This window comes from Drosophila obscura, unplaced genomic scaffold (genome assembly GCF_018151105.1).
Source record: "Drosophila obscura isolate BZ-5 IFL unplaced genomic scaffold, ASM1815110v1 contig_37, whole genome shotgun sequence".
Lineage (NCBI taxonomy): Eukaryota > Metazoa > Arthropoda > Insecta > Diptera > Drosophilidae > Drosophila > Drosophila obscura.
The window spans coordinates 965,447-981,921 of NW_024542825.1; the positions used below are offsets into that span (position 1 = coordinate 965,447).

Genomic DNA, 16,475 nt, shown 5'->3' on the forward strand with positions numbered 1-16,475 from the left:
GCAAATGGAATACGTATTTTTCTTGCAGCATCTTTGTGCAATATCCAGCCGAAAAGCCAAAGGAAGAGGAGTACTTCAACTCCACTTGTGCTGCCTGCCATGGGCATCTTGAGAGTCAGCTCCTTGTGCATCTTTCTTCTGGGGCCATTATGTATGCATCGGTATGCAAATGCCGACAACTGGGGCGCTGGCTCTGGCTTCATTTATCATTGACGTTGACTTTTATGCACGCCATAACTTTGGCTGTGGCTGGACCGGACATTGATTTGGCCAATCCGGCGAGAAGTGCTCGCTGGAAGGTTTTGAATTTCGAATTTTGATGTTGATTGGCCCGGATTGATGGTGTGCCCACATAAAGTGGGCACTTGTAACCGTCCAAGCGGTCCATCTATCTGGCTGTCTGCCAGTTCACGCCTCTTTGCTTTCAATTAATTAGTTTCGTAATTGGGCTCAGGTGTCAGGGTCCTGCTGCTGCTGCTGTCGCTCTTCTCCTCGTTGATCCTTGCCCTCGTCTTGGTACTTGGTATTTGCTCGCAATTGCGGCTCTAGCGGTTTATTTGCATACAATCAAACAATTTGCAAATTTGTTGCACGAGTCAGCTGAAAATGGCAAGGGATTTACTCAAGTGTTTGCTCTCTCTCTCTCTGCACAGCAGCGATTGGTTGATTGGGCAAACCGAAAAAGGCTCCTACGATTGCTGCGGGTGGAATGGCATTGGCAAATTAAGTTGCGCAATTTTGCAGCTTGCCTTTAATCTGCATCCACACAAGTTATGTATTTTATTTGTCGTTAAATGCGGAAGGAGCTCCAAGCTAACCGCAGCTTGAGTGTGTGGCTTAAGCTTCTTGTTTGATATCTTTTATGGTCTGCCAGTAGTCAACTGTTGCTCACATTTTGTCCGATATGCAGGACAAATTTTGATGGCTGCCATTATTTATATTAACTATGCATATGGCAGGCTGAACACGCTACACAAGGCTGCAGAGTGGGTAAGTAATGCCGAAATATTAAATGCCACTGCCACTGCCACTCCCTCGCCCACCCATAAACAGCTGTCGAGTAGCCACTTAGAACAACATTCGCAAATTATGTATACAGCATTCCGCTGAAGCCACTCGCTGGAACGGAAGCTGAGGACAAACATTTTGGCAGCCATTGTTGTTCGTGTGTTCGTGTGTTCGTTTATTTGTTTGTTATTCCTGGTCGTGCGTGTTTTAATGCCAACACGTTTCACTTGGTGTGTGTGTGTGTGTGTTTTTGTGTCTTCATGCTTTCCAATTAAGTCGGAGAGAGATAAAACAAAAGACTGGCACAAAGGTGGAAAGCCAGGCGAAAGTTTCGTACGTTATGAGTCAAGACAATGGGCGCCAACTTGGCTTCGCTTGGCTGAGAGTATTTGTTTGCTGTCAAAACAAGTTTTGGCTTCTGTCAGCCCAGCCATATCGTGTGTGTGTGCGTGCGTGCTTGTGTGCCGCAGGAGAAAAAAGCATTGCCTGCTTCTGGGCGCATTCGAATAATAGTTTACTTTCGAGCATCCCAAACGCTTTATGGGGGCAGAGCTAATCGATAGAATATTTGTAACAGATAGTTAATCGAAGAAGGAAATAAAAGAGAACATGGCACTACATTTTACGTTTATTTTGGGCGTTCATCAGCACCACAGTACACTGCCGTGTATCCAGCATCAGTCTTATTATTTTGCACATCATTCCATTAGTTAATTATTATTTATGTAAGCAGCCCAAAAACACTTTCAGCCTATTAACTTGCCCCGTATCTGTTCACATTGATTTTATTCCCCGCATATTCATTGAATATTTCGCTCAATTTGCAGGCAGCAGCTTCCCCTCACTTAACCCAATTATGCGAAAAATAATATATATTTTTTTCGCAACCTACGCACTCATTTAGGGCCCATTAAATATTAATGAATTCTCCTGATTGGAGGAATATTGTTTTCCATGGAAACGATTTTTTCCCAGCTGCCCAAGGGGGCACAAAAAAAAACACAAACCATATTTATATTAAGGAATTATTAGCAAGGAATTTTCCTTGCCTTGTTCCATCAATTGTAAAGCGCAAAATAAGCACCAAATTGTTATCATTTGCATTGTTAATGGGCAACACTCAATAACCAAATAGAGAACATAATTAAGCTAAGCCGATTTGGATATCGATTACACACACGCATTCACGCAAATAATTTGCAGGCACACCCGCACACACAAAGTGGCGAAGGATAAATGGCAGGACAAACAGCTGTGTCAACTTTTTTGTCGCGACATTTTGCAAAAGTTTTGTGCAAAGTGTAAATTTAAGCTGATTTATAGGTTGTCTTTAATACCCTGTAGTCATGGGGATCACGAGTATACACTAGGACTTGGCAGCAGATATACTTCAAGGAAGAATTTCCAATTTTCGCAGATTTTTTTTAAGGTTTGTTAGACACCCTAAAATATTGTTTTAATTCTATTTTATTAAGTAATTATTTCTCAAATAAAAGATTACTAAGGAGGGTATATCAGAGGGTATTCATCAGTTGCAGCATCATTGTAATTACTTACTTTGGTTGATGAAATGCTTACAATGCCCTCACCCCCCACCCCCGGCCAATGTCAAGAAATCAGAGTGAAGTAATCCGCTTATGCGAGCCAAATTTGGGTGCTGAATAATCAGCAGCCCAGACAACAGGCAACAGGCAACAGACAACAATAATAAAGAAGTAATTTGCATTCGCATTTTGTTCGCAGTATGAATGAAAAGGAAAGATTAGGCAAACGCCTATTGATTTTCCCCAAAATACAATGGCAATAATGAAATAATTTCTTATTGTCTGATTAAATGTTAATTTTTGCGATAGGATTCATGTTGTGCGTCCCATTGGTTTTGCTTAATTTTTAATTTATGGTTGGAAGCGTTTAGCACTGCTACAGCAGCTGTTAACGCTGCACTTGGTCGGAATTTAATTGTTTCTACCCTTCGTACAGCTTTATAACTCTCCCCAGCCCAAGCAATAATATTTGTGATCATCATCAGCGTCCAGCGCTTGGCCGGCGCTCTCTAACGTGTTGTTAATTATGCTTACGGCGACAGTCTGGCAGCGACAGGGCCGAGCCATTACTTAGGTCCAGAGGGCCATGTGCATGAGGTAATGATTAATGCAAAAACTAGCCAAAAGAAATTATAAGAGCCAAGCCAGCCAATATGCCTATGCTCTCCACTCCAACTCAATGCTGTTGCTTGTGAACCTCTGAGCCTGTGCTGCATAATGTCAACTGATTGACAGAAAGATGGAGAGAGCGATGGATAGGGTATGTTATTAACACGCCACGTAAGCCGACAATGACATAAGACAGAGACTACGTTACCATGCAGACAGGACATGTGTGTACGTGTACGTGTAAGTGGCAGTGTCAGTATCTGCCACTCCAGCAGCAGGATGGCTCTCGACTGACGGCGACACCCAGCAGACAACGAAACTAGAAGGGACAGCACTAGAACTAACAGGAAAGTGGTAATTAAACTGGAACTACGGCTGGCAAACTCTACGGCAAAACTGCTCAACAGAATAAATAAGAAATTAGTAGCAGAAATATTTGATAACTCCAATGGGGAGAGACAGAGACACAGACAGGTAGAATGCGAAAACTGAATACAAAACTTTCTGTTGCAAGCAATAAATGACTGCATATTTAAGAGCTAAATTTTTGTATTTACAGTCGAGTAATATCAGAGTTTTAGCAGCCACAGCTACGAGCAGTAAATTTAAACTAGTGAAAAATATTAAAACAAAAAAAGTAAAGCCACCAGCAACTGATGTAGTAATTAAAGTGACTGAATTGGGGGTACTAAAGTCATTAACAAAACTGTCAATCAGTCGTTGAATGCTGCGCAGCGCACAGCAGTCCGATATGCTCCAAGCATTGCCCGGGGCGCGTATAAATATTGGCGGCTGGGCGGGGAAAAGTCGATGCCCCGTGATAAAACTGCGGAAGCGGAAAAAACTGCCGATAGCATCTGCTCTGCTAGGGGGCGACGAAAGCGACACAGGCGCAAAAGGAAGCTGCAAAATGTTTGCCAAGCGAAGCCAAGCCAAGTCGGCTCTGGCCAGGTCAGGTCTGCGGTCCGGACCAAGTGAGAGGCAGTCAGTTGGTTGGCTTTTCACGTATGCCCGACACACACACGCTGTCTTAACAGGCAGCAGGAGGGGCAGAAACTGTTATTCACCTGTCTACCCGCACGCACACAAATAAAAGCGAGACCCGCCTCAACAATTTTCCACCTTACATGCGCGTATGTGGCAGGGTTGTGTGGGCTGGGGCTGATGTGGGGAGCCGCATAAGCGATTTCCCTGACTTGGGGGTTAACCTTGTCGCCTGCACAGCTGCCACACCTACCCCACCTGAGGCCGGGTGTCGAGTTCGGCTTCCGTTCGGCGGCTTCTGGCACGGAAATCGGTTTGTCTTCCGGCTGCTTCGCTGTGCGTACTTTTCTTCGCTGCATTTCTATGATTTCCTTCGAGCCAAAGTCGTGGGGGCTTGTCCTGGTTAACGAGCTGCTGTTGGCGGCTCCATTTGCCTTGGATATGTTCCTGTATTCTTTGAACTTTACACATTGACGCAGTGCAAGAGAAATTCTGTCAGATTTTTCCTGCATCAAGGACAGCGTCCCTTTATGCCCATTAACTGTCTTTCCTTGGAGCATCTCTTGGGCTGCAAATCTGTCAAGCACAGTGCTATAGAAATTATTAAGAGATCCTTCCGCTTTCCGTGGAAAATCCATTTGCGATATGACTGCTTAATATTCTCCAATATATTTCGGAAAAGAAAAAAACATTTTTGCATTCCCCAACCGTAAATCCATCTTCAGTTGAAGAATTTGCATAATGCAAGGACAAAATAAAAACATTACGATGATGCATTTTGCTAGCTCAATTTTTGTAGCATCTATTTCCAGTAGCATATCCATCAGGAAATTTCTCCCAGCTACTTTCTGGAATAACCTACCGTCTTGGCTTAGCGCTGAGGGAATAGCTAAAGAGGAGAACACTTTATTTTATGTTATTCTTTATGCTGCGCATGCACATACTCGTTCAGTGTACACGTACCTAATCCTGTAGCTCCTCCAATGGCGCCCTAAAATACCCAAAAATGAGGAAAAACATTTTGAAGCAGCCTTGGCCCTGTTTTACAATGTCTTACAATTTCAGCGCTTCAGCATTTCCGTGCCATTTTTAAGTACGAGTAATACAAAAATTAGCGCAACGAACTCTTGTGTATGTACAGCTCTTACGTTTCGTTTTCGTGTATGGGGCACACGTGACGTATGCGTAATGTGCCAAGTTTTCATCTGCCTTCATTTCTGCGTTTCGTTTGTTTGCCATGTCATGCCATGCCATTTCGGAGTTGAAAGTTAAGTCGTTTAACCTACATACAGAGCAGTCAAAGTACTTGGGCCAGATTTGATGGCAGATGTGCCTCTGTGCCGGTGCCTGTGTCCCACCAAATCCCCGCCATGGGCCCCCATATCACAGACTAAAATAAAATAGAATAAAGTCATTTGCACATTTACTTTTTATTTGGAATTTGTTTCGTTTATTATTTTTGTTTTTGTTTTGTTTTTGTTGCATTTATGGTTGATTTAAATTAAAAATGTTTTTAATCATCATTTTTTTTGTTGTTCTCATTGGGTACAAGCCACAAACAATATTTGGTTTTCTTTTTTCTATCTGCTTTCCACTTTTTTTTTATTTTCAAATCATTCACGCTTTTCCTGTCACACAAAGAACCAAAAAAAAAAAAAAGAAGAGTGCGAAAATAATAGAAAAACTATGCGTCATGTCTGATAAAAAGTATATTCGTATATATAATATTTTCCTTTGATTACTGGAAATGATTTATGCATTAGAAATAATAACAAAAAGAGACATTCAATTCAATTCAATTCTTTTCGATTCGCGTAAAATATATTCAATATACATATACTCGTACGTATACAATCGAAATGTTCAATTTATTTGGCGTTTGATAAACATTTAAATAATATTTTCCTTTTTTTTCATTATATATACATACATAGGTTTCAATGATTTCAAATGATTTTTTCCACTTAGGTGTATAACTAAAACTAATGATAACATTTCATGTTTGTTTGTTTTTTTGTTTTGTTAAGTACAAAGTTGAGAAGACTCTGAGCATGTGTGTGTGTGAGTGTGTGTGTGTGTGTGCTAGGCTATTTATTTTTTTTATGTGAGTAATTTCGTATAGATCCTTAATTGACTCGAATGAATGTGTGTGCCGTTTGGAATGTTATGCAAAAAATTAGTTTACATTTTTCTCTTTTGTTTTGTTTGTTTGTTTGTCAAGCAGCTGCCAAAAGTTTTACATCATTTTAATAGTAAGTATTATTTCATTTTCATATACTCATATTTTGTATACATCATACAAAAAAATTAATCAGTCTAAGTACATTTTTTGTGTATGCATTTCATATATTTGTTGTTGTTGTTGTTGTTGTCGTTTTGATGTAGCTTTTAACCCCCAGGAGGAAATGGTGTTTGAACCCTCTTTAACTAAAGTTGAACTTATCGTTTAAATGTAGGCGCATAATTTATGTAGTTATGGGTGTGTGTGTGTGTGTTTTATGTTCAGCAACAAATCAACATGGGTAAAAACATTACGAATACATACAATACACATACAATCCACATGCAATCCACACAGAGTTTAGGTAGGCATCCTCTTCCTCTTGCTCTTGCTCTTCCATCCACTTGCACAAATATCACTGTGTCCCGCGCTCTCTCCTTTTTTTATCTCTCTCTCTCTCGACAGCGTTCAGCCTAGTCAGTCAGCTTTCGCTCTCACGCATACTTGCCGAACGACCAGCGCTGCGTGGCGAGAGCGGAATTGCAGTGCTGCGCACTCACGCCCTGTGCCGTCTGATCGCGCGAGTCCAGGCACACATTGATCTTGTGGTGTCGCACCAGGCCGCCCTCCCGCATTATCCAGCGCTGGTTCTCCGACTCGTCGCACGACTTCAGCACCACCTGGGAGCCGCGTGCAAACTGCACCAGTGTCAGGCAGAGATCGTCGTGCTTGATTTCGCCGCGCTTCGAGAATGCCCATTCCTGGTTGCCGCCCGTATTGTGGCAGGGGAAGATGCCTGCGGGCGAAAAGAGAACGGCACATAAATGACATGGCAGAAATTAACCAAAAGGCTCAATAAACTGCTTGCCAGTCAATGTCAAGGCAAAGCGCAGCATGTTTAAGCAGTACACTGCTTGCCAGTCAATGTCAAGGCAAAGCGCAGCAGGTTTAAGCAGTACACTGCTTGCCAGTCAATGTCAAGGCAAAGCGCAGCAGTAAACTGCTTGCCAGCTAGTTTCAAGGGAAAGTGAACGAAACCTTTCGCATTCATACAAATATACATTTTATTTGGTACAAAAGTGCTGTTACTCACCCACAGTGCCATCGATTAGGTGGCCCATTGTGTCCAAGCATTCGGTGCCATCCTGTCGGAATTGGCCAACCTCCTGTGGATCGGGGGCCTGCAGGTCGGGATACACATTCTCCAGATACCACTTGAATGGCTTACAATGCAGTTTCTCCTTCAAAGCCAGACGGTCGTCAATGCTGCAAGTCAGACACGTCGGGAAAGCAGAGCAAGGAGAGAGCAAGGAGAGCAAACAATTTCAAATAAATAAGTTAGCTGCTGTTTATGTTGCCCTTTGCCGCTTCCCCTTCGTTGTACTTACTTGCCGAATGGAATGTTTTTGGCCAGTGGCACGGCATTGTAGTAATGCTGCTTGTAGTCATCCATCCAGACCTCTGCGGCACGTCGCGTATTCCGGGCAAACACATTGCCGCTGCCGCCCGGAAAGGTGTACGGATGCCGCTTGCGGAAGACGTGACCCACCCGACTGCAGGGTATAATTTCCAAGCTGCCGCCACACTGCCACACACGGAACGAGATCTCCAGATTCTCGCCGCCCCACACATCCATTTTCATGTCGTATTTGCCCAGCTTATTGAAGTACGCCTTATCGATGACAAACAGGCCGCCGGCTATCATGGGCGTTCGAATGGCCGTGGTCGGATCGTTGTGACGCACCGAACGCTCCGCGGGACTGAGATACTCCCACTTGAAGATCAGATTCCAATCGAAGCCGCCACGCAAATCGGCCGACGCGCCGATATACTGAAAGTTATCCATGCTGATCACATCGATGACGGGACACACCACCCGCGACGGATCCTCGCGCACCCGCTCCAGCAGCGGCTCCAGCCACTTCTCGTTGCACTCCACGTGGCTGTCGAGGAACGTGAGCACACTGCTGACGGCGGCATCGGCGCCCTTCACCCGCGACCTGACCAGACCCTCACGCTTGTCGTTGCGTATGATGCGCACCTTGTCGATTTTGGCCAGCTCCAGGCCATCTTCAGCTGTGGGTGGAGTTAAATGAGTCGCCGCCCTGGAATATCCACACTGACATCTACTTACGATGATCACTGAAGTCATCCACCAGCACAATCTCGCGTATGAGATGCTCCGGACTGCGATTGAGCACACTGACAATGGTGCGCAGCAGCGTGGAGCGCGCCTCATTGTGGAAGGTGATAATGACGCTAGTCTCGGGCAGATCCTCGCGATATTGCTTGGTGCGACACCTGGTAAAGGGAAAGAGGTTTTATCCCCTCAATTAGTAAGTTTCCAACACTCCCTCAGTCTCAGTTTCTGGCTCACATTGGATTCCTGGTGTCGGGTATTTCACGATTACTGGGCAGTGCATCGCTGGCTTCCTGATTGAAGCGATTCCTAATGTAGGGATCCTCCCCGTTGCGCAATGCACCCGCTCGTATGTAGCCCGCCTCATCGAAGTACTCCACCTCGGTGGTGCCGCCACGGCCACTGGGTGCCATTGGCAGTCGTCCGCCCCCGCCGCTGTGTGCCTAAAGCAACATAAAGAAGGTAAACCCCAAGCTAAAGAGGGACTCGCGAGCGAGCGAGTATTCAGTGCTCACCTGCGACGTCTCTTCGAGCGCCACAATGCCATTCAGTTTGAGGCCATGGACCGCATTGCGCTCAAAGTCCTTAACCGAACCGATTAGAATGACATTGCCGCCGGGATCATCGGCCCCACTGCCAACACCCAGGCCCACTCCGCCACCGGCTGGTGCCCAGAGCCGGACTGTGGATGCGCCGCCAGCTGCTGCTGCCGCTGCTGCCACCGACGAGGAGTCGTCCTGGTACTGCTGCTGCTGCTGCATGGCCGTTGCCACCTCACGTAGCCGCAGTGCACGATTTTCCACCTAAAGGGACACACACAAACAGAGAGAGAGAAAAGGGAGACAAGTGTTTTAATTTATTTCTTTAATCTGCGCCACATTGGCGACGTCCGGCGGAGCGTTGACGCTCCGTTTCGGGGGCAATAACTCAACTCAGCTGAGAGCAATTGTGAGTGGAAATTGTGGAGTTGCAAAAGGATATAAAATAGGTTGAATGGGGGTGTGGGTGGGTGGGGTACTTTCGTGCAGGTTTATGGCAAAGTTCTGCCAAAGTTTCCCCCACAGGCACAATATAACACAACAGCAACACCGAGCAGAATGGAACAGAAACACCGAGCAGAGAACACCCAGAAGCAGCAACAGCAACTAAAACCAAACCATTTGGAATTGCTTTTCGTGTTGGCTTTAAGATTAATAATCTATAAATGGCAAATGTTACCAGGAGCCCAGCAGCAGCGAACACGACCACGACCACGACCCAGTTTAAACAATGTCCGAGCTTCGTTCGTGGACTTCTGCTTAAATACGTAACATGGAAAACCTTTTAGGGCACAGAACTTGGTGAATCTTTAAAGGGTTGACTACAAGGACTCGCTAGGCTAAGACATTTATCTGGCTGAGTTCATTTTGTGGCTACACAAATCTGTTCATTCAGTGTGTATTTATGGTGTATGTGCTCGCAAGCGTCGATAAATACTCATAAAGAAGCAGCAGCAGCAAGGGTTACTTGAATGCCTAATCTAATGCCTTGTACTTATCTGAAATATAGCTGGATATTTAGTGGTTATATACTGGATATTTACTAGATATTTACTAGATATTTACGGGATATTTTAGCTGTTAATAGAACATTAAAATTGTGAATGTAACCCAGTCCTGGAAATCTTATAAAAGTCACTTAATGCCGAACCAACAAACCGCAAGAACAACCCTGACTAGCCGCCAGGAATGAACATATGACAATGTGTCTGGCTTTTGTGGTTCTATCGAAAAAGAAACAAAAGCGCAGACAACACGAAAGGCATATCAATGCCTCGCAGCCAAGCAGACATTCAATATAACCTTGAGACCATAAAAAATTGAGCTCCCCTTTCACACACAACTCCTTGGCAGGACTCTATTGAGTCTATAGAAACAGCGTAAGAGTGACAGAGAGAGTGGGTGAGAAAAAAACACAGACACAGCCCGGCTATATCTGAGTACATTCTAAATAATTTATCAGTGCAAACAGAACCGAAGCAGCACAACCGAGCCAAATGCACGAAATATTTAAAATGCCAAATGCTGTCAAGTGAAATCTGGCATATCAAATGAATCTCTCTCTCTCTCTCGCAAGAAAAAAAATAGGGCTCACAAAAGAAGCGAAAAAGCGTAGAGCACAAGGAGCGGGGTAAGTGTTAAAAATGCGTTTAAAATTGTCGCTAAAAGGCAGCACGTTCCAGGGCCGAGCTCACGTGCCACACAGTACAACGAAAGCTGCAAACGAAATGGCATGGGGCTGGGGCATGCCAAGAAATAAAGAATGGTTCACTTAAAATTAAAATCACGCATCCACGCAGCATTCAACGCAAACACACACACAAAAGTGGCAAAGTCAGCCAACTGAAATCAGAGTTCGAAGAGCCACAAAAGAGCCAAGGCAACACGCATGACAAATAGACTCAAGGCAAAGGAGCAATTAATAATCAACTCGGGATAACAGTCTATGCGCTCTCTGGGAGCCTCAAAATTGGGTCAGTGTTTAGCAAAGTGAAATGATTCATTTGTCAATTTGGGGATGGTCACTAGTCGGTCAGTCAGCCGTAGCAAAGTGCCTTCAAATTGGGCTGCAGGAATTATTTTGCTCAGCAGCTGTTTGGGTTTTATTTTTATTGATTGAGTTGGAATTTTGTGCTGATGGAGCTTTAAGAATGGCTGACTCTGACTGAAATCCTTTCACGGTGTGGCGTAATAAAGTATTTGAAACGGACTTGGCTGTGCATAAGAAATTCGTTTGTACTGAACGCTGTACATTCGGCTATTGCGAGGCTCGCTACTGCTACTAATCCTTACTCAAAAATAAAATTATAAACACAGAAAATAAATATTAAATTAAAATAAAACTTGACTACTAATTTTTGCAACATTCTGTGTTAATTTCCAGTTTTATTGCCGCAATTTCTGTGTGTAATTTCTCTGCATTGAAACTGGCTCCATTAACTACACAAACTCGATTAATTTCTGACAATGAGAACCCTCAGAGTGACTTCCATTGAGCGATCCATTGCACATGCACATCCTTTCGATTTGCAGTCAATTTCATGAAAATCTGAACACAATTAGCAATTCAAAGCCAGCCTCAAACACTGCTACGCTGGGCCCCTCAAGCATTGCCGGACGAAACTCCGGCACAAACAAACCCGATTACGTATACGCAGCGTAAACACAGGATTGGCAAGCCCAAGGAACAGGCAACGTGAAGTAACGTGCTGCCAACGGAAATGCATTGTGGGTGGAAAATCCATGGGAAATTTTGGGCATTTTCATAACCGATTTTGTCCTGTCCTCATCATCATCATCGGACTAATGATGATGGCTGATGGATGATGGCTGGAGCGTGAGCCACCTCAGCCAAGGGGATCTTAATTAGTTTCATTGTTTGAAGTGGCTGCCAGTGGGCTGCTGCGGCCACTGATTGGGCCAACTAAATGCACACACGAGAGCTTAGCGGCTTAGCGTACAAAATCAATATTTGATTAGCAATATTGGCTCTCAGACTGCCACTGCCACTGCCACTCCCATTCCCACTCCCACTCCTAATTGGAGGGACTCTCGTAAATCAGTATTAAATTGGGCAACTTGAACAGATTTATGAGTGGCCCCCAAAGAGCCAGCAAAAAAGTAATGTGAAGATTATTTTCCTCTCCATTTGCAAATTTATATGCCCTTTGGGGGGCTGTGGCAACTCCCAGTGCAATGCTGTCCAATCTATATATAGAATATGCTCCGGAGAGTACCCCATTTGGCTGACGTCAATTGAAAGATGATTCTATTTTTTTTTTTTCTTTTTTATACCCACTCAAAATGTCAATGGCAAGACCCCAAAGCAGCCACTGCCACTGCCACTTCTCACTCGGATCATCAAATTCTCATTGGCTCTGAAACTGATTGATTGAGATTAAAAACAATAAAATAAACTATCAACAGCTACAAGTTAGAGTCCAGAGCAGAGCAACAGGTTGCCTTAGATGTCGTCAGTTTTTTGCTGTGTGTTTGATTTGTGCAGGTTTTATATTTTTGCCCATCTACGAGTTTGATGTTTGATGTTTGGGGGGGGGGGTTCAATGTTTGAGTTCAATGTTTTTAGCCCAAAAATAGATGCACATGAAATGCTCGCAGCTAAGTAAATGCTTTGAAACGAGTTCAGAGCCATTTGATGGCATTGATTGTTTTTTTTTTTTTTTTGGGTCGAATATGTAAATCCCAAAAGATGCCCAATGGCAGACAAAGAAAGCAATTATTGGGATTTATGAGACCCATACATGGCAGAGATAACATAACTGGCAAAAGCTGCCATAAATAACATTGATGTTTGGCTCAATTTCCCACAAAAACAGTCACGCACATAAGCATCGATTAGGGCAGATGGAGCTGCAACAATAAGGGAGGATATTGTTGTGGCCAGTGGGAGAGGCAAACTAGCAAAGCATTTGCAAAACTAGCAATAAATATCTGAAACAAATGGTTGTTTAGTGCTTCAAGCAGCAGGTGCAAGACGTGCCCATAAAACTAATAGAGCAATCGAAATGCTGTAGCCCACACACTTAGCTTACTTATTTGATTATTTCTAAACATAACAGCTTGGATCAGCGATGATTTTATGTGCCAATGTCTGGTATTCGATCTGGCTATCAGTGACTATCAGGTAGTCCAGCAGTCCAAGATCTGACATAAAAATGTAGTGTATGGAAGCGTACACTAGGGTGAAGATTTGGCTGCTGCACGGCCCCTGCTTTTCAAATCTCTGATGCAGATCTCTGAAGAAGTAGCGGCTGTTATTTGCACGAAGTTTACCTCACAAACCCCTTTTAATTTTCTAGCCTATTGCTCAATAGAAAAAAGTCTTGTGAGCAGCGAGACAAAAGTTGATTTTTATTTTTGCTTTTAAAAAGTTGGAAAGACTTTTAGCTGCTGAAAACAGAATAATTAAAGAAGGAAAGTAGGGAAAGAGCTGCCTCAGGCTGAGGCAAAGTGAATTAGCATTCATTTGAACATTTTTTTTCGCATATTGAAAAGCTTTGTAAAGACTTTTGTCTTATAAGTTTAGCTGACACTCTGAGGGAGGCTTCTAATGGCCTTGAATGATGCAGTTCTTAGGGAAAGAAACCCTTTTCAATGTCTAACACTATTTCTATTATTTCTGCAAGATTTTCTTGAAAGTTTCCTAGCTAAAAGTTGTTTTTTGTTCTGCTGAGAGTGTTTTTGCTGTTCTATAAATCCAACAGATTGTCTGCTGGTAACCCAGAAAATGTCTTCATTTGGGTTTTTTTCTTAAATTGTAAAATTCCATTTTCTAATTAGCGACAATTTTCTTGGTTTTTTTTTGTTGTTTTCATTTCGTTTGCCATAGCTATTTGGCTGCCACAATTTTAATTTGCTTTATTTTACTGTGTCTCTCTGTGGAGAGTATCCCCCGTAATTCACTCAACCTTAACCATTATTTGGTTTTATCTTTGTTGCTTGTTTTTGGTTAGACGAGAGCAGCAGAGGAGCAGAGGTAGGTAGAAGCAACGGCAGAGATTTCTTTAATCTTGGCGCTTGGTGGCTCCGTTTCTCTGGCCTGAGTGTGTGCAGTCTTCCAGCTGAATGATTTTCACATCGAAAGAGCGGCAAAGAGCTGGAAAGAGCTCCTAACTGCATAATTTAGTAATTGGAACGTATCAAATGTAGTTTTCACCCAGCAAAAAAAACAGACAGACAGACAAATGTCTGTCTTAACATCCACCAAAGACTTTATCGTGTATTGCAATCTGTTTATGTTTCTGTTTCTGTTTCGGTTTGCTGCTATCTGTTTCTGCTCTTTGCTGCATTCCAAATTGTGGCCGGGCCACACCCAAAGGCGCAACTTCGAAAAGCACTAACCCGGTAGACTCTCAGACTCTATCAAAAGAACAACAAAATTCAATTAAAAGTCTATGCACGCCACTCAAAAAAAATATTGACAAACCCCCCCCAAAAAAAAAAAACAGAAATACAAAGCGAAAGGCGACCGAACATTGAACTCGAATTTTCTGATCAAAATTGTGCATGCATACATGTACATATGTATGTATGTTTGTACCTACATATGTGCCACATGACATGTGCCCCAAAATCTTGTTATTCAGGCTGTCTCGCAGGCCCTGGCAGAAAAGTTTATTTAGCCAGAAAAAAAAGGATAAAGCAATAATACAGAAAGGGAGAAACAGAGAAAGAGAAAGAGAGAGAGAAAGAGAGAGAGAGGGAGAGAGAGTGGGAGAGAGAGAGAACGAGCGTTGTCTGAAAGGATTATATTTTGTGGAATATCAATTAAATAGTTTGGAATATTTTCGTGTTGATTTATGCACAAATACGAACACTAAAAGAAAAGTTTAGACATTTATTTAAGGGAACATAAAACATGTGTATATACTTTATGTAAATATTCGATATTGACCACAGAACATGGCAAACAAAAGGCAAGATTTGCCAAGAAACCCTTTGCAAGCTATGGCTGGTACCAAGAAATAATTAGAATGGGAAAGTTTCGAGGAAGAAAAGCTAATATCTGCCATTCAATCAGTGTTCCATTTGAGAAGAAATTTACATTGAAACTTTCATTAATCTAAAGGCCAATTTCCGACAGCTCATTATTTTTTATTTACCATCAAAGAGAGATATACGAGTGATACGAGTAGTTTTCACTTGAAAACATTTCCTGCCTAAGACAATTTCCCTTTTTTTTTTTATGGCTCAATTTCTTTGGCACAAACTTTTGCTTTAGAATTTTTATGTTAGCTTATAAAACCTTCCCGGATCTGGACTTTAGAGTTATTTTCCTGGGGCATAAAAATGGGAAGGGCACAAAGTAGCAAGAGAAGATTTTAGTCTGGCTTAAATGACCATTTCTTGGGCCGACATTGCCATAAGGAAAATGTTGATAGATTACCTCCCAACCCAATCCCAGCTGCTGGGTGACTCTGGCAAGTAATATATCCATCATCAATGACAGAAAAAAAAAAAAAAAATTCGAATCTCTAGAGCAAACATACAATAATTATCCGTTGCACTTTGGGGCAACACCAGAGGAGAGATTGACCCAACAAGTTAATGGGAAAAACTCACACGTGCTCAGCCCTCCCAAACACCCTTGCACACACACACAAACACACCCGCCGCCCACAGTTGCTGCCGTTGAAAGATAGATTTTGTGTGGTGGTGGTGGCAACTGCAACATGTTATGCAACTCAGCTGGCTGTGGCACAGATGGAGATGGAAATTGTGCGCCATGCCAACCAAATTGCGGCAGCAGCAGCAATTGCAAATTGTTTTGGTAGCAAAAATTTGTGTGGCATCTTCATCGTTGTCTTCGCCACCGAAAGCCAAGCGATGGGTAACAAACACTCTGGCTTCCTCATGGGCTGCACAGCTGCAGTGGCAGTGGCAGTTGCAGTTGCAACAAACAAGTTTCACTTTGTCTTGCACAAAACTCAATTAAATAAATATATTTGTATTGTTTTTATTATATTTTTGTTTTGTTTTGGCTTTTTGTTGGGTTGTGAACTTCCTTTCTATTTCTGCTAAGGTCAGACAATAAATTAGTCAGCGAAACGAGCTTTGGGGAATGTCAGGAAGGATTACCATGGCTGGCCAATTAACGTGTTTTGTTTTGGGGATGGCTAACTCAGACGCTGTGCCTCGCCTGTCTTAAAAAGCGATTTAAATAATACTTGAGCTCGTCATAAATCTAAAATTAATTTGATACGGTTCTGATCTACTTTTAAAACGCTTTTAACACCCAACACAGCAGCAACATAATTACTCAAAAACTTATAGAGCTTTGACTGCGAACTGCGCTTGAGTCTTTTGCTAATTATAATTTAAAGTTTGTCCAGCAAATAATTAGTTGTTTATGTTGTTTAATTTTTGGGTGCCATGGTGCCATAGTGCCATGGTTAAGGGGCCAAAACTAT

The 16,475-nt window shown here is 42.9% G+C and overlaps 1 protein-coding gene across 2 annotated transcripts in view; it reads right to left on the minus strand.

Annotated features, from left to right (window-relative positions):
- Window positions 1-6,349: 6,349 nt before the first annotated feature.
- Window positions 6,350-16,475, minus strand: part of LOC111080292 (polypeptide N-acetylgalactosaminyltransferase 2) — a 28,334-nt gene continuing 18,208 nt past the window's right edge. For both annotated transcript variants that reach the window (XM_041594839.1, XM_041594838.1), the window contains exons 3-8: window positions 9,022-9,309; window positions 8,744-8,949; window positions 8,501-8,667; window positions 7,755-8,442; window positions 7,460-7,632; window positions 6,350-7,162 (exon numbers count right to left, since the gene is read on the minus strand). In XM_041594839.1, the coding sequence (XP_041450773.1) occupies window positions 6,861-7,162; window positions 7,460-7,632; window positions 7,755-8,442; window positions 8,501-8,667; window positions 8,744-8,949; window positions 9,022-9,309 (1,824 nt within the window). In that variant the 3' untranslated portion in view covers window positions 6,350-6,860. The remainder of the gene's footprint in view (window positions 7,163-7,459; window positions 7,633-7,754; window positions 8,443-8,500; window positions 8,668-8,743; window positions 8,950-9,021; window positions 9,310-16,475) is intronic.